The 27004-nt window shown below is 47.4% G+C and overlaps 1 protein-coding gene across 1 annotated transcript in view; it reads left to right on the top strand.

Moving 5' to 3' along the window:
• The window catches only part of PER2 (period circadian regulator 2), a 105729-nt gene extending 80288 nt beyond the window's left edge, over nucleotides 1–25441 (top strand). Inside the window, exons 18-23 of the mRNA XM_075340955.1 lie at nucleotides 2449–2661; nucleotides 5543–6387; nucleotides 6468–6651; nucleotides 6774–6966; nucleotides 8775–8925; nucleotides 24128–25441. Of these exons, the coding sequence (XP_075197070.1) occupies nucleotides 2449–2661; nucleotides 5543–6387; nucleotides 6468–6651; nucleotides 6774–6966; nucleotides 8775–8925; nucleotides 24128–24226 (1685 nt within the window). The 3' untranslated portion in view covers nucleotides 24227–25441. The remainder of the gene's footprint in view (nucleotides 1–2448; nucleotides 2662–5542; nucleotides 6388–6467; nucleotides 6652–6773; nucleotides 6967–8774; nucleotides 8926–24127) is intronic.
• Nucleotides 25442–27004: the final 1563 nt, after the last annotated feature.

Raw genomic sequence — 27004 nt, 5'->3', positions numbered from 1 at the left:
TAGCGATGAGCGGACCCGTGTATATTTGTGATCACCGAATCAGCACAAACTAAATGAAAAATCGGGTTCAGCAAGCGAACTTGACCCCGAAAAATGAACCCTATGCAAGTCAATGGGGGAGACGTTTGGGGCTGCAAAATGGTCGTTGTGAGCGCTAGGGGGCTGCAAATGGAAGTTATATGGTAGTAAGAACAGGATAGTTATACATGCCATGTTTCGCAGAAAATCACGTTGTAGTCAGGCTCTTTTCTGGTCTTTTATTAAGGTTCATGAATATTCACTGCTTCCCTTAACTTACCATCTGTGCCAGTGTCTGTGACTGGTTGGAGACTGCTATACACGCCCCTCGATCTTGTGTCCGCGTCTGATTGGTTTCCATCAGTTTTATGAATAGTAGTGTAAACAGGAATAATTTAAACAAAATAATGTACGCTCCTCCTGCCCTATTTTGATAGCCAGTACAGGTAAAATTGCTGCTGGCTTCAGCCCCCACCTGTGAGCTTTACCGTGGCTGGATATCAAAAGATAGGGAAAAAAAAAAGACAGTCCCGCCAAATTTTTTTATATCCAGCCACAGTAAAGCAGACAGGTGGGGGCTGGTATTATTATCAGGAAGGGAGGAGCCATGAATATTGCCCACCCCGCTGCCTAAAAATACCAGCCTAATGTAACAATTCTGGCGCTTTACATTGTTCATCCCTATTACCCTGGTGCGTAACATAAGGGGTTAATGACAGCTGTGATTTCTCAACTGCTGTCAAGCCCTAGATTAGTAATGGGTAGGGGTCTAATCCTGTGAGTCACAAGAAATAAACAAAAACACAAATAAAAATCCTTTATTAAAACAAAAACACATCCACCTTCACCAATTTATTAACCCCAAAAACTCTCCTGCAGGTCTGATGAAATCGACCCAAGGTCCCACAATGATCCTGGCCCTGCTACATGGATGCGACCATTCTGAGCGACTGCAGACTGCTATTTTTAGGCTGAGGAGGGCCCAATAACCATGGGCCTCCCCAGGCTGAGAATACTGATCCCCCACCTCCCCCCCAGCTATCGGCTTTATCTTGGCTGGGTATCAAAATTCAGGGGGACAGCACACCAGATTTTTTAACTTGGTTATATAAATAATAATAAAAAAAAAAGCCGCATGGGTCTCAGTAATACTTGCGTTTTGTTCATTGAAATGCCTGGTGTTCATAAAGGTCTAGTGGGCGGTCTTATTCAGTGATTACGCTGGTGACGTGACGTCAGCGACCCCGCAGCCACTCTCTGGGCTCTGCGACCCCGCAGCCACTCTCTGGCCTCTGCGACCCCGCAGCCACTCTCTGGCCTCTGCGACCCCCGCAGCCACTCTCTGGCCTCTGCGACCCCCGCAGCCACTCTCTGGCCTCTGCGACCCCCGCAGCCACTCTCTGGCCTCTGCGACCCCCGCAGCCACTCTCTGGGCTCTGCGGCCCCGCAGCCACTCTCTGGGCTCTGCGGCCCCGCAGCCACTCTCTGGGCTCTGCGGCCCCGCAGCCACTCTCTGGGCTCTGCGGCCCCGCAGCCACTCTCTGGGCTCTGCGGCCCCGCAGCCACTCTCTGGGCTCTGCGGCCCCGCAGCCACTCTCTGGGCTCTGCGGCCCCGCAGCCACTCTCTGGGCTCTGCGGCCCCGCAGCCACTCTCTGGGCTCTGCGGCCCCGCAGCCACTCTCTGGGCTCTGCGGCCCCGCAGCCACTCTCTGGGCTCTGCGGCCCCGCAGCCACTCTCTGGGCTCTGCGGCCCCGCAGCCACTCTCTGGGCTCTGCGGCCCCGCAGCCACTCTCTGGGCTCTGCGGCCCCGCAGCCACTCTCTGGGCTCGGCGGCCCCGCAGCCACTCTCTGGGCTCGGCGGCCCCGCAGCCACTCTCTGGGCTCGGCGGCCCCGCAGCCACTCTCTGGGCTCGGCGGCCCCGCCGTGCGACTACCAGATGAATTACTTGTTCTTAACACTGGTGCAGTTTAGAAAGGTGAAACCAGAAAACCCTTTTAAGAGTCTAATAGAATAGACCGTTACAGTACAAATGCTCCACAATCTTTCTGTTTGGTTATATCTTTTGTGTTGATGTATCCTGTTTGATTAGAGTTCATTTAGATTTTTTTGCTTTATCGATTTGCTTGTTGGAGATCAGTATCGACATATCTGGGGGTGTCCTGGGCGGAAATTAAGTAATTGCATATTGTCCTTTTATCTGGTCAAAGCAGACCTCTAATTAGATCTCGTAAAACAAAACTGCATTACTCACTGTATCTTCACCCTGCATTGTGCCTCATTAGCAGAGTCCTCAGTGAGTCGCTGGAGTACACGGCATTGGGGGGGGTCTATGCTGATGGGGCTCATAGATAAGTTGTCAGCCTGAGCTGTTTGCAACCATATTACATGTACTACATATCCTAACATATTTGCTCTTGTATCTGGATAGAATTGGAGGACGTGCATTCACAATCAGATATCCCACCAATTCCACCAAGTAACACAGAAAAGGAGCCTTATAAACAGCTCGGGTTAACCAAAGAAATGCTTGTAGCTCACACACAGAAGGAGGAGAATGATTTTCTCGTTGGTTTCATGGATGTAAAGCGGCTCAGTGCCTTCCAGACAAGGTGCAACACCTACATGCATGAGAAACCAGGAGGTGAGTCTTACAAGTGGGGAGACCTGTTTATGGGAGTCATGGATGTGTGTGTGTGTGTGTGTATGTCCGCTAAAGGAATTTGCACCGTCGCATTTCCAATCACAAAATTTTGCACAGCTGCCCCATGTGACCCAGGGAACGTCATAGACTACGTTTTTTGACTGAAAATTTAACCCCACGCTTTACAGTTAGTCTCCAAAATCCTGCCTCCATTATACTGAATAGAGGTGGGAGCTACTGGCTATTAATAGGAACTGTCAGTGGTTGCTATAAGAACAAAATAAACTGTTAGTATAACAAGCTTATGTGTGAGGTAATAAGATGTCAGTGGGGAGATGGATAAAGAGAAACAGACGGGGAGAAAGAGACAGACGGGGAGAAAGAGACAGACGGCGACTGGGAGAGAGACAGAGAGTTACTATCCCAGGCAACGCCCAAGTACTACAGCTAGTACATTATATATTATTATTATTATTATTATTTATTATTATAGCGCCATTTATTCCATGGCGCTTTACAAGTGAAAGAGGGTATACGTACAACAATCATTAACAGTACAAAACAGACTGGTATTGGAGGAGCGAGGACCCTGCCCGCAAGGGCTCACAGTCTACAGGGAATGGGTGATGGTACAATAGGTGAGGACAAAGCTGGTTGCGTAGTGGTGTACTGGACTGAGGGTTGTTGTAGGTTGTAGGCTTGTTGAAGAGATGGGTCCTCTTGAAGCTTTCCACGGTAGGGGAGAGTCTGATATGCTGAGGTAGAGCGTTCCAGAGTATGGGGGAGGCACGGGAGAAATCTTGTACGCGATTGTGGGAAGAGGAAATAAGAGAGGAGTAGAGAAGGAGATCTGTGAGGATCTGAGGTTGCGTGCAGGTAGGTACCGGGAGACTAGGTCACTGATGTAAGGAGGAGACAGGTAGTGGATGGCTTTGTATGTCATGGTTAATGTTTTGAACTTGAGTCGTTGGGCGATGGGAAGCCAGTGAAGGGATTGGCAGAGTGGCGAGGCTGGGGAATAGCGGGGGGGGGAGAGGTGGATTAAGCGGGCCGCAAAGTTTAGGATAGATTGGAGGGGTGCAAGAGTGTTGGAAGGGAGGCCAGAGAGCAGGAGGTTGCAGTAGTCGAGGCAGGAGATGATGAGGGCATGCACTAATGTTTTTGCTGATTCTTGGTTAAGGAAAACACGGATCCAGGAGATATTTTTGAATTGTAGTCTGCATGAGGTGAAGAGGGCTTGGATGTGTGGCTTGAAGGATAGAGCAGAGTCGATGGTTACTCCAAGGCAACGAGCTTGTGAGACTGGGGAGACTGAGCAACCATCAAGTTTGATGGAAAGGCTTGTTGGAGGAGATGAGTGAGGAGGAGGAAAGACAATGAACTCTGTTTTGTCCATATTAAGCTTTAGGAATCGTGCAGAGAAGGATGAAATAGCAGACAGACATTGTGGAATTTTGGTTAGTAGAGAGGTAATGTCAGGTCCAGAGAGGTAGATCTGTGTGTCATCAGCATAGAGATGATACTGAAAGCCGTGGGACTCTGAGCTGTCCCAGGCCGAAGGTGTAGATGGAGAACAGCAGGGGTCCAAGAACTGAGCCTTGGGGGACACTGACAGATAGGGGGCGAGATGAGGAAGTGGTGTGAGAATGGGAGATGCTGAAAGTTCGGTCGGTTAGGTATGAGGAGATCCAAGATAGGGCCAAGTCTGTGATGCCCAGAGATGAGAGAATCTGTAGTAGGAGGGAATGGTCTACTGTGTCGAAGGCAGAGGACAGGTCTTGGAGGAGGAGGATAGAGTAGTATCGCTTGGCTTTGGGGGTTAGTAGATCATTGGTGACTTTGGTTAGGGCAATTTCAGTAGAGTGATGTGGTCGGAAGCCAGATTGTAGCTGGTCAAAGAGGGAGCAGGATGAGAGGTATGAGGACAATTCAAGATGGACATGCTGTTCTAGTCGTTTTGAGGCATAGGGGAGAAGGGATATGGGGCAATAGTTTGACACAGAGGATGGGTCAAGTGAGGACATTTTGAGGATGGGTGTAATGGAGGCATGTTTAAAGCATGAGGGGAATACACCACTTGTTAGTGATAGGTTGAAGAGATGGGTTAGGGCTGGGATGAGGACTGCAGTGATGTTGGGGATGTGGTGCGATGGGAGCCGGTCCAGTGCACAGGTGGTTAGATGTGATCTTGAGAGTAGAGTGGAAAGATTGTTTTCTGTCATGGTGGAGAAGCTGGATTTGGAGGAAGAGGGATGAGTAGCTATGATGAGGGGCTGTGGTGATTGTGGGCCAAAGCTTGTTCTGATGTTGTCAATCTTCTGCTTGAAGAAAGAGGCAAAGTCTTCAGCTCACATGAGAGGAGAGGGAGATGGTGCTGGAGTACGGAGGAGAGAATTGAAAGTATTGAATAGCTGTTTAGGGTTGTGAGAGAGGATATGAGGGATGAGAAGTAGGTTTGTTTTGCAGCAGTGAGTGGGGACTTGAAGGTGGTGAGGGACTCTTTATATTCAATGAAGTGCTCAGTGGAATGAGACTTCTTCCATCTGCGCTCAGCAATTCTGGAAGCCCGTCTCCGTTGTTTAGTTTGACTGGTGTGCCAGGGTTGCCTGTTGATTGTGTGGGTTTTGGTGTGTGTGAGGGGGGGCAGCTGATTCGAGAGCTGCAGAGATTGTAGTGTTGTATAAAGTTGCATCTGCATCGTGTAAAAATGCAATGTCTGTGAGAGGGAGGAAGGACTGAGAAAGTGCGTGTAAATCAAGGTGTTTCATATTTCTGCTATTTATTTTATATTTTTTTTTTCAATATACATTTCTGGAGGGGTACAATGTTTTGCTATGTAAACATGTGAGAGATCTGAAAGGTTTTCTTTCCCTTTTTTAAGTCCTGCGGTCTCGTGCTCCACAAGGCACAGATATTGCCGGAAGAAGAGGTGGAAAGACAAGAAAGCCTAAAGTGAAACGTGTGCGGCCGGAATCGTGGGATAGCAGTAGTTCTGGTGTTCCCCTGGCCCATCGCTGCCCTTTCACAGGCCTCAATACTACGGCTTGGTCTCAGTCTGACACCTCCCATGCCAGCTGTCCTCCTCTACCTTATCCAGTGTTGCCTGCTTATCCTTTGCCAGTTTTTCCTTCTCCTCAGATCCCAGTGCCAAATGAAAATGGTATTCCAATGCCTAATGGAACGTCATCCAATATGCCTCCTTTTCCTGCTCCTCTGCTTTCACCCATGGTAGCTCTTGTGCTGCCAAATTACATTTACCCACCTACTCTGCCACCCAATGTTTATCCCGGAGCACCGCCCTCACACCAGTTTCCCGTTCCTCCACCATTTTATACACCACAAGCAACATTTCCACCATCAAGTTCCACCTTCCCTGTTCCCAAACCCACCATTCCCCAACCTGTATTCTCTCCTGCACAACATGGCTTCTCTGTTCCTCAACCATCCTGTGCCCCTCAGCCAGCTCAGAGCCACTGCCCATTGCAGCCTTTTTCATATCCAGTCCCTCTGAGTGAACCAAAGATGAAGGAAGGAATTTCTCGCTCAACCACCCCACGGGATCCACCATCTCCCCCACTTTTCCAGTCTCGCTGCAGCTCACCTCTACAGCTGAATTTACTACAGTTAGAAGAGTCACAAAAAGCTGATCGTTCGGAGGGGGCTACTGGCGTCGGAGGTCCTATGGACAGTACATGTATGCCGCAGCCCTGTGAAGATCCTGACTTGGTACGTACAACACAATTACCGGCTTTAGATTTCCAGTTCAAAGACTCCTAACCTTAATTTTTCTTTTTCTAACCCTTCAGTCTGTAGCACCGGAAGGTTTTCCCGCAGGTGGACACGCTAGTGATGCTTTGTCTACGAGCAGTGACCTAATGGATATACTTCTCCAAGAAGACGCCTGCTCTGGGATGTGCTCTGGTTCATCTGGCGTTTCAGAATCGCTAACCTCGAGGTCCAATGGGAACGGCACCTCCGGCAGTCAGACAGGTGGGTCGGTTACACTAGCCGGGAAATCCCTGTCCTCGATGACACCATTTTGCTGGGCAAATGTAATATCTATTTTAGTATTATTTCATTATGATATTTTAGTTAGCCTCTCTTATTTGCAGGGAGTAGTCAGACCAGTCACAGCAGCAAGTATTTTGGAAGCGTTGACTCTTCAGAGAACAATAAAAAAGCACAGGGGGGGTCGACATCTGGAAGTGGCGAGTCGATTATGAAGTATGTCCTGCAAGATCCCATGTGGTTACTAATGGCCAATGCAGATGAAAAAGTCATGATGACCTACCAAGTCCCCTTACGGTAAGCTTGGGTGAAATTATGGAAATGAAGAAGAATAGTTTATACCTTTTTTCCAGTGTGCCGCCTACAAATTTCCACCGCATTCTCTGTAGTGTCACGGAGCATATGACTTATGCCATTAATCTTTCATTTATTTTTTTACCTGATGAAGGCCCTTTAACGGGCAGAAACGCATTATATGACCTTGTTACCAATAAAATAATCAGAATTTGTCTATACAGATTCCATGGTGGACATTTATATACTTCTGTCCCCATTTATATGAATGGATACTGTACTGGATCATTTTATTTCTTCCATTATTGTCACCGAAAAATGGAAATCAGTACTGGACATTCGAACGTAGCCTTAACCCCTTATTTTTCAATATGAAGTGTCACTTTATATGACAATATGTCTGCAGTGTTTCAACATATCCTGGTAATTTTGAGATGTATTTTATTTTTTACACATTTTATGATGGTAAATTTAGGTGAATGTTTTGCATTTATTTATAAAAATATCAGAAATCATGACCTCAAGATGTCAGGGGAGTTCAAGAGGAAGCCCCCACACTCTGTTAACCACCTAAATGCCGTAGTCCTTATTGACAGCAGCATCTAAGGGGTTAAACAGCTGTGGTCTGTGCCAACACCTATTGTGACTGATGCAACAGGGTGTCAGCTGTAGTGTACACCTGTCTGGGGGAAGCTGTTCACTTCTATCTCGGGTCAATTTTCTAATCGGTGGTCACTAGGGGGCTAAGGCTCCCGTACACATTAGACTAATGTCGTCTGAACCTGCTAAAAAAAAAAATGGTGGGTACGGCTCAGTCTAATGTGTATATGGGTGCCGAGTAACTGACCATCAGTGGAGATTTGAGTTGGTCATGTCCGATTTCGGACTGCCAGCCGCTTTGTTATCCCAGAGATGAACGGTTTCCAGGCATGTCTGTCGGCAGTTTCTCATGGAGAACGCAGGCGTGTTCCTGTGTATGTAAAGGCGGCCATACGGGCGTATTCTGGTCCTAGTTGTGACATTGGGGTGTCTAAAGACTAATTGTTCTTTGGTCTTGCACTCACTGTTGGAAACCCCTGGTGGTCTTCTTTCACGCATTTAAAAAAATTGTTTAAAAGAACTGAGAGTCCTCAGTGGTTGATACCTTTTAATGGCTAACTGAAAAGATGGTAATAATTGCAAGCTTTCGAGACTACTCAGGTCTCTTCATCAGGCATGGTATAACACAAAATCTGAAGAGTTACATATTTATACACAACAGGACTTAGAATAGTGCAGTAAAAAAAAAAAAAAGTTATATAAAACAGAGCTATCTCTATGGCAGGGGGCAAACTGTTGTGGCCATAAATTTTGCTGCAGTTCAGTGTGAAAATTTTATTGTCCTCTGATAAAACTTTCACACTGAACTGCAGCAAAATTTATGGCCACAACAGTTTGCCCCCTGCCATAGAGATAGCTCTGTTTTATATAACTTTTTTTTTTTTTTTTTTTTTTTTTTTTACTGCACTATTCTAAGTCCTGTTGTGTATAAATATGTGACTCCAGATTTTGTGTTATACCATGCCTGATGAAGAGACCTGAGCAGTCTGGAAAGCTTGCTATTATTACCATCTTTTCAGTTAGCCATTAAAAGGTATCAACCACTGAGGACTCTCAGTTCTTTTAAACAATTTTTTTATCTCTACTGGCTAACACGGTACAAAGATATATTTTACTTGTTTAAAAAAATTAAGAATTTAACATTCTGGGGTAAAACTGGCACTTTAGGGGATACTTCTGTGTCACTGTTTATTATGGTCTCTCAATAATAGGGACATGGATGTGGTTCTGAAAAAGGATCGTGACAGACTGAAATCTATGCAGAAACGTCAGCCACGCTTTACAGATGATCAAAAGAAGGAATTAGGAGAGATTCATCCATGGATTCAAAAAGGAGGCCTTCCATGGGCACTACAGGCCACGGTGAGAGAACATTGTTACAAAGCTTGTCCAGTTAAAGGGAATGTGTTCTGCTAATATTTTTGCATTTTTTTCATATTATCTGTAGTAAAAAAATGTAAATATTGCAATTTTCATGCCACCAATTCTAGTCTCGTGCTGTCTGTTCTTTCAGGAAATCCACATGTACTTTAGCAGCAATAAACTGACTCAGATGCTATATTTTTTATTGCAGCAGCTGGTTAGCTTCTGCAGAGGTCATTGTGAAGGGAGGTGAAGCAGAGTAAGCTTATTTAGAGGTGTTACTGGTCATTGTAACCCTTTCTGTAATGATATTGGAGCTGCTGAAAAGTCTTCTGTAAAGGACAGGAGATATGGGCCTAAAAGCTCCAGGGAGTGCTTGGGCACCCTCAGTATTCAATCGAGTATCTCTGGTGCTCCAGTGCCATGCTTCAGTCCCCGTCAGAAATGTTTTGGAGTTGTTTTTCAGCCACTAAACATACAGTGATTGCCGGCTAATCACAGTAATGCCGTAGCCATACATATATACAGTGGGGGAAATAAGTATTTGCTCTCTTGCTAATTTTGCAAGTTTGCCCACTGACAAATACATGAACAGTCTATAATTTTATGGGTGGGTTAATTTTTACATTGTGAGATAGAATATCCAAAATAAAATCCAGAAAATCACATTGTATAAATTTATATACATTTATTTGCATTTTGCAGAGAGAAATAAGTATTTGATCCCTCTGGCAAACATGACAATACTTGGTGGTAAAACCCTTGTTGGCAAGCACAGCAGTGAGACGTTTTTTGTAGTTGATGATGAGGTTTGCGCATGTCAGGAGGAGTTTTGCTCCACTCCTCTTTGCAGGTCATCTCTAAATCATTAAGATTTTGAGGCTGTCGCTTGGCAACTTGAAGCTTCAGCTCCCTCCATAAGTTATCTCTGGGATTAAGGGCTGGAGACAGGCTAGGCCACTCCATGACCTTAATGTGCTTCTTTTTGATTCTTTGTTGCATTGGCTGTATGTTTTGGGTCATTGTTGTGCTGGAAGACATAACAAAATTTTATTATCCTTTTGGAGGGAAGGCGGTTGTCACTCCGGATTTAACTATACATGGCTCCATCCATTGTCCCATTGATGCGGTGAAGTAGTCCTGTGCCCCTAGCAGAGAAACACCCACAAAACATAATGTTTCCACCTCCATGCTTGACAGTGGGGACTGTGTTCTTTGGGTCATAGACAGCATTTCTCTTCCTCCAGAAATGGCGAGTTGAGTTAATGCCAAAGACCTCAATTTTTGTCTCATTTTCTGACCACAGCAGCTTCTCCAATCACTCTCAGAATTATCAAGGTGTTAACTGGCAAATTTCAGACGGGCCTGCACATGTGCCTTCTTGAGCAGTGGGACATTGTGGGCACTGCAGGATTTTAATCCATTACGGCGTAATGTGTTACCAATGGTTTTCCTGGTGACAGTGGTCCCAGATGCCTTGAGATCATTTAATAAGTTCCCCCTGTGTAGTTTTAGGCTGATCTCTCACCTTCCTCATGATCCTGGATACCCCATGAGGTGAGATTTTGCATGGAGCCCGAGATCGATGTCGAGAGACACTCATTTTGTATTTCTTCCATTTTCTTACTATTGCACCAATAGTTGTCTCCTTCTCTTCCAGCGTCTTACTTATGTTTTGTAGCCCATTCCAGCCTTGTGCAGGACTATGATCTTGTCCCTGACATCCTTAGAAAGCTCTTTGCTCTTGCCCATGTTGTAGAGCAGGGGTGGGGAACCTCAGGCCCGCGGGCCGTATGCGGCCCGCGACGACTTTTTATATGGCCCCTGGGCACATTGCTGGTGACTACTCCCGCGGCAGCCACGATCATGTCGGCTGCCGGCCCTTTAAATCACACATTGTGGTGCGCATAGCATTGGCTCTCAGCACAGTGGCCTGTACCAGTGTTCTTCCGACGTACTTTGTGGGCGGGATAAACGTGAGATACGCTCACGCTGTGTGCTCCTGTCCCACAGAAGAAGAGGAGCAGCTTTACCGGATTCCCTGCTGTATGTGCTATCTTACTCCTGTCTCCCTGCTTTTCATGCCTCACCGGGCTGTGCGAGTCCTGCCTCCCTGCTGTGCATGTCTCCCTGTGCTGTGTGACTCATGCCTCCTTGCTGTGCATGCCTCACCATGCTGAGTTAATCCTGCCTTCCCTGTGCATGTCTCCTCGTGGTGTGCAAGTCCTGCCTCACTGCTGTGCATGTCTCCCGGGCTGTGTGACTCCTGCCTCCCTGCTGTGCATGTCTCCCGGGCTGTGTGACTCCTGCCTCCCTGCTGTGCATGTCTCCTCGTGGTGTGCAAGTCCTGCCTCCCTGCTGTGCATGCCTCCCCGGGCTGTGTGACTCATGCCTCCCTGGGCTGTGTGAATCATGCCTCCTTGCTGTGCATGCCTCACCATTCTGAGTGTATCCTGCCTTCCCTGGCTGTGTGACTCATGCCTCCCTGCTGTGCATGTCTCCTCGTGCTGTGCAAGTCCTGCCTCTCTGCTGTGCATGTCTCCCCGGGCTGTGTGACTCATGCCTCCCTGGGCTGTGTGAATCATGCCTCCTTGCTGTGCATGCCTCACCATTCTGAGTGTATCCTGCCTTCCCTGGCTGTGTGACTCATGCCTCCCTGCTGTGCATGTCTCCTCGTGCTGTGCAAGTCCTGCCTCTCTGCTGTGCATGTCTCCCGGGCTGTGTGACTCCTGCCTCCCTGCTGTGCATGTCTCCTCGTGGTGTGCAAGTCCTGCCTCCCTGCTGTGCATGCCTCCCAGGGCTGTGTGACTCCTGCCTCCCTGCTGTGCATGTCTCCTCGTGGTGTGCGAGTCCTGCCTCCCTGCTGTGCATGCCTCCCTGGGCTGTGTGACTGATGCCTCCTTGCTGTGCATGCCTCACCATGCTGAGTGTATCCTGCCTTCCCTGGCTGTGTGACTCATGCCTCCCTGCTGTGCATGTCTCCTCGTGCTGTGCAAGTCCTGCCTCTCTGCTGTGCATGTCTCCCGGGCTGTGTGACTCATGCCTTCCAGTGCTGTGTGAGCCCTAATTCTTGTGCTGTGTGACTCATACCTCTCCCTCCCTGCTGTGCATTTCTCCTGGTGCTGTGCAAGTCCTGCCTCCCTGCTGTGCATGCCTCCCCGGGCTGTGTGACTCCTGCCTCCCTGTTGTGCATGTCTCCTCCTGCTGTGTGACTCATGTCTCCTGTGCTGTGCAAGTCCTGCCTCCCTGCTGTGCATGCCTCCCCGGGCTGTGTGAGCCCTGATTCTTGTGCTGTGTGACTCATACCTCTCCCTCCCTGCTGTGCATGTCTCCTGGTGCTGTGCAAGTCCTGCCTCCCTGGGCTGTGTGACTTATGGCTTCCTGCAGTTTATGCCTCTCAGTGCTGTGTAACTCCTACCACCCCAGTGCTGTCTGTGTGTCCCCCCAGTGCAGTCCCAGCCCCTCCTGTGATGTGTATATACGCCCCCAGCCCCTCCTGTGATGTGTATATACGCCCCCAGCCCCTCCTGTGATGTGTATATACGCCCCCAGCCCCTCCTGTGATGTGTATATACGCCCCCATCCCCTCCTGTGATGTTTATATACGTCCCCAGCCCCTCCTGTGATGTGTATATACGCCCCCAGCCCCTCCTGTGATGTGTATATACGCCCCCAGCCCCTCCTGTGATGTTTATGATTTACCCATTTGTTAACTGCGCTCCCGACTGAGACAAACCTGGAAAAGCAGTTGTGAGAAGCAGCATGTTCAATATCGCCGAATATCACAGCCACAACAAAGAAAAGCAGCTCTAGCCACCATAGTTGGGGTGTAGGGGTGAGTTAAATTGTTTGACCAAATATATTAGGGTAAATTTCAAGCTGTTAATTTTTTGCGGCCCCCGAAGGTTGGTAGAAATTTCCAAATGGCCCCCGGCAGAAAAAAGGTTCCCCACCCCTGTTGTAGAGGTTAGACGCTGACTGATTAATTGAGTCTGTGGACAGGAGTCTTTTATACAGGTGACAATTTAACACAGCTGTCTTTAGTGCAGGTAACGAGTTGATTAGGAGAATCTAAGTGGTCTGTAGGAGCCAAAACTCTTAATGGTTAGTAGGGGATCAAATACTTATTTCTCTCTGCAAACTACAAATTTATATAATTTATACAAAGTGATTTTCTGGATTTTATTTTGGATATTCTAACTCACTGTTAAAATTAACCTACCCTTAAAATTATAGACTGTTCATGTCTTTGTCAGTGGGCCACCTTACAAAATCAGCAAGGGATCAAATAATTATTTCCCCCACTTTACATCTATTTCTATCTCAAAATATAAAATAAATTGACCCAATAGGTAAACGGCATAATGGCAAAAAAAAATCAAAATACCAGTATTCTATTATTTCCCCCACTGCTACCCTGTAATAAGATTAATATAATTTTAAGAATAATAGGCTAAAATTGGATACAGGGCCCAGTGGTGGGACCCACATCTCTTTAGGAACTATGCCTCAGATGTTAGAATCAGTGAAGTGACCTGTCAGAAGTTGCTGAGCAGTTGCACTTTCCGGAGTTCTCAATTTTCTGATGTTTCCAACATATTTTATCAATATGCCAAAAAAGATCAAAGATGGGGCACTTTTCAGCAGAAAGGTCTTAGAAAGGTCTAAAATTGCTTGGGACAGCCTACATTCATGGCTAAAAGTGTTGGCACTCTTGAAATTGTTCCAGAAAATGAAGTATTTCTCCCAGAAAATTATTGCAGTTACACATGTTTGTTTATTTCTTTTGTGTTTATTTGGAAGAACAACAAAAAAAAAATTTCACACAACCCCAAACATGAAAATCACACCTGAAATCGGATAAAAAGGGGAGAAGTTGACTTAATCTTTGCATTGTGTGTCTGAGAGTGCGACACTAAGCATGGTGAATAGAAAGAAGAGAACTTGAAACCTATCAATAATCTCAAGGTTACAACAATTTTGGTTCTCCAGTCCATCTCCAGAGATCCTGATGTTCCTTTGTCCACGGTGCGCAACCTAACCAAGAAGTTTGCTACCCATGACACTGTAGCTAATCTCCTTGGACGTGGATGGCAGAGAAAAATTGATCAAAAGTTGCAATGCAGGATAATCCGGATGATGGATAAGCAACCTCAATCAAGGGCCAAAGAAATTTAAGCTGTCCTGCAGGCTCAGGGTTCATCAGTGTGAGAGTGAACTATCCAGCAACATTTGAATTAAATGACATGCTATGGCAGGGGAGCTAGGAGGACACCACTGCTGATACAGAAACAAAAAAAAGTAGACTGAAATTTGCCAAGATGTACGTGAGTAAGCCTAAATCTTTATGGGAAAGTGTTTCTCTTGGAATGATGAGACCTAGATACAGCTTATTGGTATACCACATAATTCTACTGTTTACTGAAAATGGAATGAGGCCTACAAAGAAAAGAACACCGTACCTACAGTCAAATATAGTGGAGATTGAAAGATGTTTTGGAGTTGTTTTGCAGCCTCCGGCACTGGGTTCCTTGACTGTGTGTAAGGCATCATGAAATGTGAAGATTACCTAAGGATTTTGGGTCGCAATGTAGTGCCCAGTGTCAGAAAGCTGGGTTTGTGTCCTAAGTCATGGGTCGTCCAGCAGGACAATGTGGCAGCAATGATTCTGGCTCTAAATCCCATTGAACACCTGAGGAGAGATCTTCAAAATTGCTGTTGGGAGAAGGCACCTTCAAATATGAGAGACCTGGAGCAGTTTGTAAAAGAAGAGTCCAAAATTGCATTTCAGAGGAGTTAGAAGCTTGTTGACGGTTATAGGAAGCGATTGATTGTAGTTATTTATTTCAAAGGTAGTTCAGCCAAATATTAAGTTGAGGGCGCCAACAAATTTGTCCATCCCATTGCTGGGGTTTTCTGTGAAATTTTGTCCAATTTGCCCCCCCCCCTTTTTTTTTTTTTTTTTTTTTTTTTTTTTTTTGGTGTGTTGTTCCAGTACACACAAATGAACGTGTATGACAAAATGTGTAATTGCAATAATTCTCTGGGATAAATCAGACTTTCTATGTAACAATTTCAAGGGTGCCAGCCAATAATGGGTGAGCCCACTGCACCAGGGCAATCTGGATGAGCCTGGTAAAGCACTTGCGTTGGCGCATCTAATGGATGTGACAATTTCGGGGTGGCTGCGGGCTGCTATTTTTAAGCTGGGGGGAGGGTTGGTGGTCAAGTCCAGTCCCGAACCATACTTTATTTTTTGTCCTATGTTCGCCCGGACCTGCCGAACTCGAACATCTGCGGGTTCACCTATCTCTGGTGCCAACACTTTTGGCCATTACTATCTTTGAACATATGCACCGCATTCACTTTGCATGTGTCAATTTACATTATGCCAGTTTTTATGTTTTTAGAGAATCTCTACCTGTTCTATATAATCATAGAAATATCATAACTAAGCTCTCTAAGACCTCCTGGATGAAACCTATCTGGTGCTGAATCTTAATATCTACTTTATCCCCATTGAGAAATGTAAGGCTGAAATCCATTCCATATTTGTGAGATTGGTTGTGTAAGCCCCTATGTGATCAATGGGCCTGGTAGTGGAAATTTCTACAACAAATAGAATCAGTACTGCATTGTAGATTAAGGGAAAGTGAACATTTACACACAACATAACAAAAAACTGATTTTATTATTTATGATCGAGGCTGTTAGTCTGTGATCGCTGCGATCACTTCACAACATAGATGTATTGAGATGTAAACTTGGGCAGCTGCCTGGATACAGCAGGAATATATACAAAGTTCTCCTCTATAAGTCACTAATCGGATTGTCCTCAGCAGATGCTATAATTGGCTACAGGATAAGTCTGTTCTGGAAATAGCCGAGCCTGTCTGGGACTGTACAGTATGGGACACTGTTTGCCTGACCTGAGAACACTAGTGCCTACATTTAGATCAGCTTGTGGATTAAAGATATTGAAATGTACGGCCTGTTCACATGGCTGTGACAGGTGGTGGTTGCTTTTGTAGGTGGTGTCCTGTAAGTGGTACACAAAGGGCTTAGGCCTGGCACGTGCGTTGCTTGCTGTGAATGTATTGGAATCAGGCTAAACTCTGTGAACTTTGCTTAAGTATTAATTCCGTAATACCCTTACACATGGGAGTGATCCAGTAATGGCCTGTAAGATGTTGTAATTGTAAAATTCCAACTGATAGGACCCTCACCAAATGGCAGAAGAAGGAACGTTTATAACGGAGCGGCATTGAGCATGATTGCCCACCGCTCCATTCATTCATTCCTTCCATTCATTCAAGCCACACATCCAAACCCTCTTCACCTCCTGCCGCCTCCAACTCAAAAATATTTCCCGGATCCGTACATTCCTTTCCCAAGAAGCTGCAAAAACTCTAGTACATGACCTTATTATCTACCGCTTGGATTATTTCAACCTCCCGCTCTGTGGCCTCCCTTCTAACAGTCTCGCACCCCTACAATCTATTCTAAACTATGCTGCCCAGCTAATCCACCTGTCCCCCCGCTACTCCCCGACCTCTCCTCTCTGCCAATCCCTTCACTGACTTCCCATTGCCCAACAACTCCAGTTCAAAACCCTAACCATGACATACAAGGCCATCTACAACCTGTCTCCTCCTTACATCTCTGACCTAGTCTTCCGGTACTTACCTACACGTAACCTTCTATCCTCACAAGATCTCCTTCTCTACTGAGGAGAGGGGTCTCATCTCCTCTTCCCACCATCGCATCCAAGATTTCTCCCGTGCCTCCCCCATACTCTTGAATGCTCTGCCACAACACATCAGACTCTCGCATACCTTGACAAGCTTCAAAAGGGAACCTGAAGACCCACCTCTTCCGACAAGCCTACAACCTGCCGTAACCCTCAGTCTGATACAGCGCCGCACAATCAGCTCTACCCTCACCTACTATATCCTCATCTATCTCTACTAGACTGTGAGCCTTCGCGGGCAGGGACCTCTGTCCTCCTGTTCCTGTCTGTGCCTTGTATTGTTTATGATTATTGTATGTGTCCCTATTAGGCATACCCCTTTCACATGTAAAGCACCATGGAATTGATGGCGCTATAATAATAAATAATAATAAATAATAATTCCTTATAGGGCTGCAGAGCGATGCGCTCAGCTTTTTCCAGCAGCTTCATAGAGAATTAATGCGTCATCCATCCTGCTTCTCTATTTTGTAACAAGGGGAAGTTCCTTGCTCTGCCAATAGCTATGGATCCCGGTGTTCGCACCTCCACCAATCTGCAAATTATCATCTATACTGCGGATAGATTTTTTTTTTAGTAAACAACCCTCCAGATTCCTCCAAACATCCCCTATTAAGGTTTCGTTTTGGGGACATTAGGGTTAGTGCTGCTTACTACAGCCACCATAGAATAGTGGAATAGTTTGCTACCCATGTAAAGGCTTATTCAGACATCCGCGAATCTCTGTCCAAACTTGTACTGCTTGCACGGATTGGCCGTTGCTCTCTTAACTGGAGCATGATGGCGTCATATATTTCTGTCACGCTCCTTGGGAGACCCGGGGACATCCATACATTGTGGTCAGAGATTAGACAAAGATCCATAGATGTTTGGATGAGCCCCAAATTTAAAGGGAACCTGTCACCAGATTTGGGGCCTATAAACTGCGGCCACCACCAGTGGGCTCTTATATACAGTATTCTAACATGCTGTGTATAAGAGCCCAGGCCACTGTGTAGAACATAAAAAATACTTTATAATACTCACTTAGAAGGTCGCTCCGGTGCAGACTGGTCAAATGGGTGGCGCTGGTCTCCTCTTTCAGCCATCTAGGTCCTCCTTCTTCTCAAGCCGGCGTGTATGACGCGTCCTACATCATGCACACAGGCCAGTATTGAGTATTATATGCAGATTTTTTCCTGCCACCAATCTGGTTTTCTTTTTCGCTCCTAATTGGGAGACCCAGACAGTGGGTGTATAGCTACTGCCCTCTGGAGGCCGCACAAAGAACTACACTTAAAAGTGTAAGGCCCCTCCCCTTCTGGCTATACACCCTCCCGTAGGAGTACAGATTCCTCAGTTTTAGCTTTGTGCGCAAGGAGGTCAGACACGCACGCATAGCTCCATTGTTTTTAGTCAGCAGCAGCTGCTGACTATGTCGGATGGAAGAAAAGAGGACACATATAGTGTCCCCAGCATGCTCCCTTCTCACCCCACTGTATGTCGGAGGTGTTTGTAAGGTTGAGGTACCCATTGCGGGTACGGCGGCAGGAGCCCACATGCTGATTCCTTCCCCATCCCTTTTTACAGGGCTCTGGGTGAAGTGGGATTTACCGGTCTCCAGGCACTGAGACCGTGCTCCATCTACAGCCCCTGGAGAAGATGCTGGATGGAGCGGAGTACATCAGGGACATGGCCCTGCTTCCTCAAGGTACTCTGTGTCCCCGTGCATTTGGCGCTCACACCGCAGCTTGCTGGGTGTTGTAGTGCGCCGGGGGACATCAGCGCTACGGCGCTTGTGCCAGGCCTCATTCAGCTTCGCTGAAGCAGGCACACTTCTAGGAATAGGTCGCGCCGGCCGCTGGGACTGCGGCGCGGCTGGCACTTGTGGTGCGCCGGGGACTTCAGCGCGGCCCGCGCTTTTACGGCGGCCGCGCTGATAACTCGAGTCCCCGGCTTTTGCGGCCTGCTTCCGTTCGTTCCCGCCCCCGGACCTGCCAGTCAGGAGAGGGGCGGGACGCTGGCCACGTCTAGGAACGGTCATGCCGGCCGCTGGGACTGCGGCGCGGCTGACACTTGTGGTGCGCCGGGGACTTCAGCGCGGCCCGCGCTTTTACGGCGGCCGCGCTGATAACTCGAGTCCCCGGCTTTTGCGGCCTGCTTCCGTTCGTTCCCGCCCCCAGACCTGCCAGTCAGGAGAGGGGCGGGACGCTGACAGTGCATCAGCGCTGAGGGCTGGAGTCGTTTTTACATACTCCAGCCCTCACATTCGGCACAGAGGGGACACTGTTTCCCGCACTTTTGTTTGGGAACTCCCACGGACCGCCCCTCTCCACAGACGCCGGCAGCCATTCCTGCTGACACGCTGAGCTGCAGAGGGGAGCCGGGGAGACCCAGACAAGGAATTCTGCGCCTCTTACCCGCTATTCAGCGGGCGGTAAGCAGCCCTTTGGGCTCACCCCCTATTGTGCCAGTAGTAATCTTAGTATTTTGTTCCTGCAAATACTTTGTACTGCATAGCGCTGGTCGCCCTTTGGCTATAGACTCTCTCACATTGCAGAGAGCCAGCAGCATGTCGTCCGTAAAACGTAAGGGTGCCAAGGCACAGACATTATATGCCTCCTGCACCGCTTGTGGGACTTTTCTACCGGCAGGCTCCACGGACCCCCATTGTGTGCAGTGCTCGGCCCCTGCGGCGCTTGCACAGTCGGGACCTCTGCTGGACGTGACCCAGGGTGTACCACCTGTGAATGCTGTCCAGGTGACAGGAACTGAGTTTGCAGCTTTTGCTGACAGAATGTCTCTCACTATGTCACAAATTCTTGACACATTGCGAGCTAGGCCTGTACTTCAGGCCACGGACACTGTGCAATCATTGCCCCCTGGTCCCCCTCAGCTCCAAGCTCCGGGACGGGCATATACACCTCAGGGTGAAGACTCTGACTCGGACGATGGCCCCGGGCAGCCTAAGCGGGCTCGCTATGACGGGCCTTCACATTCATCTCAATGGTCAGGATCCCAGCGAGATGAATCTATGGGTGATGAGGCGGACGTAACTGATCAGGATTCTGATCCTGGGACCGCTCTCAATCTAGATACACCAGATGGTGACGCCATAGTTAATGATCTTATATTTAACATCAATAAGATGTTAAATATTTCCCCACCAGCTCCTCTTGTGGAGGAGTCAGCTTCGCAGCACGAGAGAATCCATTTCAGATACCCTAAGCGTACTTTAAGCACTTTTCTGGACCACGCTGACTTTAGAGACGCAATCCAGAAACCCCACGCTTATCCTGAAAGGCGTTTTCCTAAACGGCTTAAAGATACACGCTATCCTTTTCCCCCTGAGGTGGTCAAGGGTTGGACCCAGTGTCCAAAAGTGGATCCTCCAATTTCCAGGCTTGCAGCTAGATCCTTGGTTGCAGTTGAAGATGGAGCGGCACTTAAAGATGCCACTGACAGGCAGATGGAGCTCTGGCTGAAATCCATCTATGAAGCGATTGGAGCGTCATTAGCGCCTTCTTTTGCGGCCGTATGGGCACTCCAAGCTATCTCAGCCGGGCTTGCGCGAGTTGACTCCGTCACACGTGCATGTGCCCCGCAGGTAGCACCATTGACCTCGCAAATGGCGGCATTCGCGTCGTACGCGATTAATGCTGTTCTTGACGCTACAAGCCGCACGGCAGTGGCGTCAGCCAACTCCGTTGTTTTGCGTAGGGCCCTGTGGTTGAGACATTGGAAAGCAGATTCTCATTCCAAGAAGTGCTTAACTAATTTGCCTTTTTCTCGTGACCGATTGTTTGGAGAGCGTTTGGATGAAATCATCAAACACTCCAAGGGTAAGGACTCATCCTTACCGCAACACAGACAAAACAGACCCCAACAGAGGAAGGGTCAGTCTGGTTATCGGTCCTTTCGAGGACCGGGCAGGTCCCAATTCGCCTCGTCAAAAAAGACTCAAAAAGACCAGAGACGCTCAGATTCTTGGAGGTCTCAGTCACGCCCGAAAAGGACAGCCGGAGGAACCGTTGCCAAGACGGCGTCCTCCTGACTTGCGGTCTCCGATTCCCACACCCGCGGTCGGTGGGAGGCTTTCCCACTTTGGCGACATCTGGCTGTCACACGTCAAAGACCGTTGGGTGAGGGATATTCTGTCTCACGGGTACAGGATAGAGTTCAGTTCTCGTCCGCCAACTCGTTTCTTCAGAACTTCTCCACCACCAGACCGAGCCGATGCTCTGTTGCAGGCGGTGGCCGCTCTAAAGGCGGAAGGAGTGGTGACCTCCGTCCCGCTTCAGGAACAAGGTCACGGTTTTTACTCCAATCTGTTTGTGGTCCCAAAAAAGGACGGATCGTATCGGCCCGTCCTGGATCTAAAGTTGCTCAACAGACACGTAAAAGTCAGGAGGTTCCGGATGGAATCCCTACGCTCCGTCATAGCCTCAATGTCTCAAGGAGATTTTCTAGCATCAATAGATATCAAGGATGCGTATCTCCACGTGCCGATCGCACCAGAGCATCAGCGTTTCCTACGCTTCGTCATACACGACGAACACCTACAGTTCGTAGCGTTACCTTTCGGTCTGGCAACAGCCCCCCGGGTCTTCACCAAGGTCATGGCAGCAGTAGTAGCTGTTCTGCACTCGCAGGGTCACTCGGTCATCCCGTATCTAGACGACCTGCTTATAAAGGCACCCTCTCAAGAGGCATGCCAACACAGTCTGAAGGTGGCACTAGACACTCTCCAGAGTTTCGGGTGGATTATCAACTTTCCAAAGTCTCATCTAACCCCGACCCAATCTCTGACTTATCTTGGCATGGAGTTTCATACTCTATCAGCGATAGTGAAGCTTCCACTGGACAAGCAGTGCTCGCTACGGACTGGAGTGCAATCTCTCCTTCAGAGCCAGTCGCACTCACTGAGGCGCCTCATGCATTTCCTAGGAAAGATGGTAGCAGCAATGGAGGCAGTCCCGTTCGCGCAGTTTCATCTGCGCCCTCTACAATGGGACATTCTACGCCAATGGGACGGGAAATCGACGTCCCTCGACAGGACTGTCTCCCTCTCTCAGACTGCCAAGGACTCTCTCCGTTGGTGGCTTCTCCCCACCTCATTGTCACAGGGAAAGTCGTTCCTTCCCCCGTCCTGGGCAGTGGTCACGACGGATGCGAGCCTATCAGGGTGGGGAGCGGTGCATCTCCACCACAGGGCTCAGGGGATGTGGACTCTGGAAGAGTCCACCCTGCAGATCAATGTTCTGGAAATCAGAGCAATCTATCTTGCCTTGCGAGCCTTCCAACAATGGCTGGAAGGCAAGCAGATTCGGATTCAGTCGGACAATTCTACGGCGGTGGCGTACATCAACCACCAAGGGGGAACACGCAGTCGCCAAGCTTTTCAAGAAGTCCAACGGATTTTGACGTGGGTGGAAAGCAGAGCGTCCACCATATCCGCAGTTCACATCCCAGGCGTGGAAAACTGGGAAGCAGACTTTCTCAGTCGCCAGGGCATGGACGCAGGAGAATGGTCCCTTCACCCGGACGTGTTTCAGCAGATCTGTTGCCGCTGGGGGACGCCGGACGTCGATCTGATGGCGTCACGGCACAACAACAAGGTCCCAGTTTTCATGGCACGGTCTCACGATCACCGAGCACTGGCGGCAGACGCCTTGGTTCAGGATTGGTCGCAATTCCGACTCCCCTATGTGTTCCCACCTCTAGCATTGTTACCCAGAGTTCTCCGGAAAATCAGGTCCGACTGCCATCGAGCCATACTCGTCGCTCCAGATTGGCCAAGAAGGTCGTGGTACCCGGATCTGTGGCATCTCACGGTAGGCCAACCGTGGACACTACCAGACCGTCCAGATTTGCTGTCTCAAGGGCCGTTTTTCCATCTGAATTCTGCGGCCCTGAACCTGACTGTGTGGCCATTGAGTCCTGGATCCTAGCGGCGTTTCTCCAAGGAGTTTGTCATATCGTTCCTCCTTACAGACGGCCATTGGAACCCTGGGATCTGAACAAGGTTCTCATTGCTCTCCAGAAGCCGCCTTTCGAGCCTTTGAAAGAGGTTCCCCTTTCTCGGCTTTCACAAAAGGTAGTTTTTCTTGTGGCGGTCACGTCTCTTCGAAGAGTGTCCGAGCTAGCGGCGTTATCTTGCAAATCTCCCTTCCTGGTGTTTCACCAAGACAAGGTAGTACTGCGTCCAATTCCAGAGTTTTCTCCCAAGGTGGTTTCTTCCTTTCATCTCAATCAGGATATCACTTTACCATCTTTGTGTCCGCATCCAGTTCACCAATTTGAAAAGGGTTTACATCTGTTGGACCTGGTGAGAGCACTCAGGATTTACATTTCTCGCACGGCGGCTCTACGCCGTTCGGATGCGCTCTTTGTCCTAGTCGCTGGTCAGCATAAGGGATCGCAAGCTTCCAAATCCACCCTGGCGCGGTGGATCAAGGAACCAATTCTTCACACATACCGTTCTGCTGGGCTTCCGATTCCATCTGGACTGAAGGCCCATTCTACCAGAGCCGTGGGTGCGTCCTGGGCATTACGGCATCAGGCTACGGCTCAGCAAGTGTGCCAGGCGGCTACCTGGTCGAGTCTGCACACGTTTACCAAACACTATCAAGTGCATACCTACGCTTCGGCAGATGCCAGCCTAGGTAGACAGGTCCTTCAGGCGGCGGTGGCCCACCTGTAGGAGGAGGCTGTCTGACAGCCCGTTCATGTGGTATCTTTTTACCCACCCAGGGACTGCTTTTGGACGTCCCACTGTCTGGGTCTCCCAATTAGGAGCGAAAAAGAAGAAGGGAATTTTGTTTACTTACCGTAAATTCCTTTTCTTCTAGCTCCAATTGGGAGACCCAGCACCCGCCCTATTTGTTCTTAGGGTTTCGTTTTTTCGGGTGCACATGTTGTTCATGTTGTTTCTTAAGTTCTCCGATCGTGTTATCGGATTGAATTTGTTTTTGAAACTGTTATTGGCTTTCCTCCTTCTTGCTTTGGTACTAAAACTGAGGAATCTGTACTCCTACGGGAGGGTGTATAGCCAGAAGGGGAGGGGCCTTACACTTTTAAGTGTAGTTCTTTGTGCGGCCTCCAGAGGGCAGTAGCTATACACCCACTGTCTGGGTCTCCCAATTGGAGCTAGAAGAAAAGGAATTTACGGTAAGTAAACAAAATTCCCTTCTTTGGTGCAGAAAAGAACCCTGCAAATACCTCACATGTGAACATACCCTTATAGTTTTAGAGCCATTTCCAAAATTGTGAAACATGACAGCAAACATTTACTATGGAGGCATTACCCATAGGATCAAGATGAACTTCCACTTGTAGTTTTGCTTTTCATTTTGCACCATTTTGAGCACTCTCGCCCATTTTTTAGTTGTGCTTTGTCACCTCTACCTTATTCTTGATGCTGCTCCTGGTCTTTGTTGTCGCAGTCATTCACTGTTTTACATTCTTTTCCAGGGCTGTGTTTTCTGTAAAGACAGAAGTTCGGCTTGTGAAGACTATCCAGACACACTCCAGGAACTGGAGCTCAGTGGGATCATGGAGTCGTGTGATTGATAAAGGGCAGTAAAGTTTTTTTCGGGGTCCTCCCGATATTGCTCTCCGGATTCCACGATGAACTCCAGGATACATAAGGCGACTACAAATCTGTCAGAATCACTCGTGTTCGGACTTCATTTTTCTACTTTTTCTCGTCCGAACAACTGCCCTCGGTCGGCTTACATTTCTCTTCGAACTCTAATACAATGTGACTTTTTTGGCTGGTGCCATCTTTACCCTCTCTAGCCGGTGCCCTGGATTACCAATATACTGTACTATATTATTTATTGATCTCTGGCCTATCGAGGATTTCCGGAAATACCTTTAACCCTCTGGCAATATGTACAAGTTTAGCACCACTGGATTATTGCCCTCCCTTATAGTGTCTCAGTTTAGCACTGCCTTTTACACAGAGGAATTTTAGATTTCTGCTTTCTATAATACAAAACCAATATTTCAGGCATTTCCCCATTACAAAATTTGTATTTAATTTTTTTTATATATATATAATTCTTTCTAGGAGCGCTGGATGTTAAGGGTGGCACCTGATATAGGATAGTAGTTTTACTTCTTGCACAAAGATTTCCTTTTAATGTGATCTACTTAAATTATGCTGACACATTTTGCCATTGGATGCTGTGACCTGTTATATAAACTTATTGTCTCTTTTATATTGAAATATCTGGCCAAACCAACATCATCTTGGCATTGCCGAGTTATTTGGACTCCACTGGTACTAAACCTGTGCATTTGTCACGATGTTCTTAGTAAGTGGACAAAGAGCAGTGTATTACCAATGAGGGATGGTTACCTGGTGGGACTGGGTTGGGGATTCTCTATCCACCTCCTTTCCAAGTAACCTCCCTTTTTAGACCCAAAGATTAGTGTACAAGGTGATGTATGGAAACACAGACCACCATGCCTGTCCATCAGTCTGTGCTGGCTTATGTATGTTCCATGTAGAAGAATGAATATACCGCACTGCAGTGTGTCTTCAATGAGGTCTTTTCAATCCGTGTCAGATACGCAAGTAGTATGTACATGGTAAAATCACCAGCCATATACCTGCAGTGTGGACCTGACCAAGCGTATTTATTAGTGACTGTTACGTTCAAAGAGATTGTGACCAAATCCTTCTTCTGTGATCTTCATTATGTGCCCCTGACCTATTCATGTCTTGTCTGTCCCTACTTTAGTAGACCAAATGGCAGTAAAAAAACAATTTATTTTTTAGTGTGTGCTGAATTATTTCGTATTTCTATGTTTTTATTGATACTTTTTCAATGTTGTTGAAAACCGTTTTTACTGTTACAGCCAGGGCCGTATTTGGAAGTCATGCTGCCTTAGGCACTAATAATAATTTTTATTTTTATAGCGCCAACATATTCCACAGCACTTTACAATCAAGTGGGGGCTTGTACAGACAAAAACAAAAGAAGATAGCACATAGTTCAGCAGCTACAGTAAGAATGAGGGGCCTGCTCGAAAGCTTACACTTTATGGGGAAATAGGGGGACACAAAAGGTAAAGCATGCATATAGTATCCGGTCCGGCCATCGTTATGATGATTTATTGATTTCATATAAAGTTGAATGAGCCGGTCATTAGACTGTAACCTTTTAGGTGCACTTACGTGCTATTGGTTGTATGGAGGATGTGAAGACAGAAATAGGAGGGAGAAAGCTATGAATAGCATTTAGAAGGCGGGACAGGGGATAGTTAGGTTAGTAAGTTATGATGATAAGCATGTATGAAGAGATGTTTTTAATGCACGCTTAAAAACTTGTGGGCTGGATATTAGTTGCATTTTTTTAGGGTAGCGCCTTCCGGAAAACTGGTGCAGCACAAGAAAAGTCTTGAAGATGGAGGTGTGAGGTTTGTATTATGGAGGATGTTAGATCATTTGCAGAATGGAGGGGGCAGGGAGGATGATAGACAGAGATGAGGAATGAGATATAAGGTGGTGCAGAGCTGTGGAGAGCTTTGTAGGTGAGAGATATAAGTTTATATTGTATTCTGTAGCTGATAGGTAGCCAGGGTAGTGTCTGGCACAAGGTAGAGGCATCGGTAAAGCGGCTAGACAGGAATACGACCCTGGCTGCTGCATTCAGAATGGATTGGAGAGGAGAAAGGTTGCAATAGTCCAGAAAAGAATGAATAAGAGAGACAATAAGGGTTTTTGCAGTTTCGAAGGTGAGAAACGGTCAGATTCTGGAGATGTTTTTAAGATGCAGGTGACGTGCGAGTGTGTGATTGTATATGGGGAATAAAGGAAAGTTCGGAATGAAATATAACCCCAATACAGCGAGCATGTCGCTTGGGACTAATGATTAAATCATCTAAGGTAATTCGTGGCACTATTCGTGGTGGCGCCCCCTTCTGATCAGTCAGACTCAGGGTGTGTGCACACAGCATTATTTTTTTAAGGCAGATCGCCTCTAACCTGCTTGAAAAAAGTGATAAATGCAGTGCAGGCGTTCATTCCTTTTAGCAATGTAAACACGACTTACTGTTCATATGTTCAGTCTTGAGTTTTTTAACCACGTCAGGTTTCCTAAGGCCTTGTGCGCACTAGGCGTTTTTGCCGCGTTTTTGTACTGAAAACGCAGTGACATTGCTTCCCCAGCAATGTCTATGGGTTTTCATAAGTGCTGTCCGCATACAGCGTTTTTTTGTAGCTGCGTTTTTGTGGTGACCACAAAAATGCAGCATGTCAATTATTTCTGCGTTTTTCACTGCGTTTTTCACCCATTGAGTTCAATGAGATGTTCAACAACGCAATGAAAAACGCATATA

Source organism: Anomaloglossus baeobatrachus, chromosome 3 (genome assembly GCF_048569485.1).
Source record: "Anomaloglossus baeobatrachus isolate aAnoBae1 chromosome 3, aAnoBae1.hap1, whole genome shotgun sequence".
Classification (NCBI taxonomy): Eukaryota; Metazoa; Chordata; class Amphibia; order Anura; family Aromobatidae; genus Anomaloglossus; species Anomaloglossus baeobatrachus.
The sequence above is the reverse complement of the archived record's forward strand: the minus strand, read 5'-3'. Positions and strand labels throughout refer to the sequence as shown.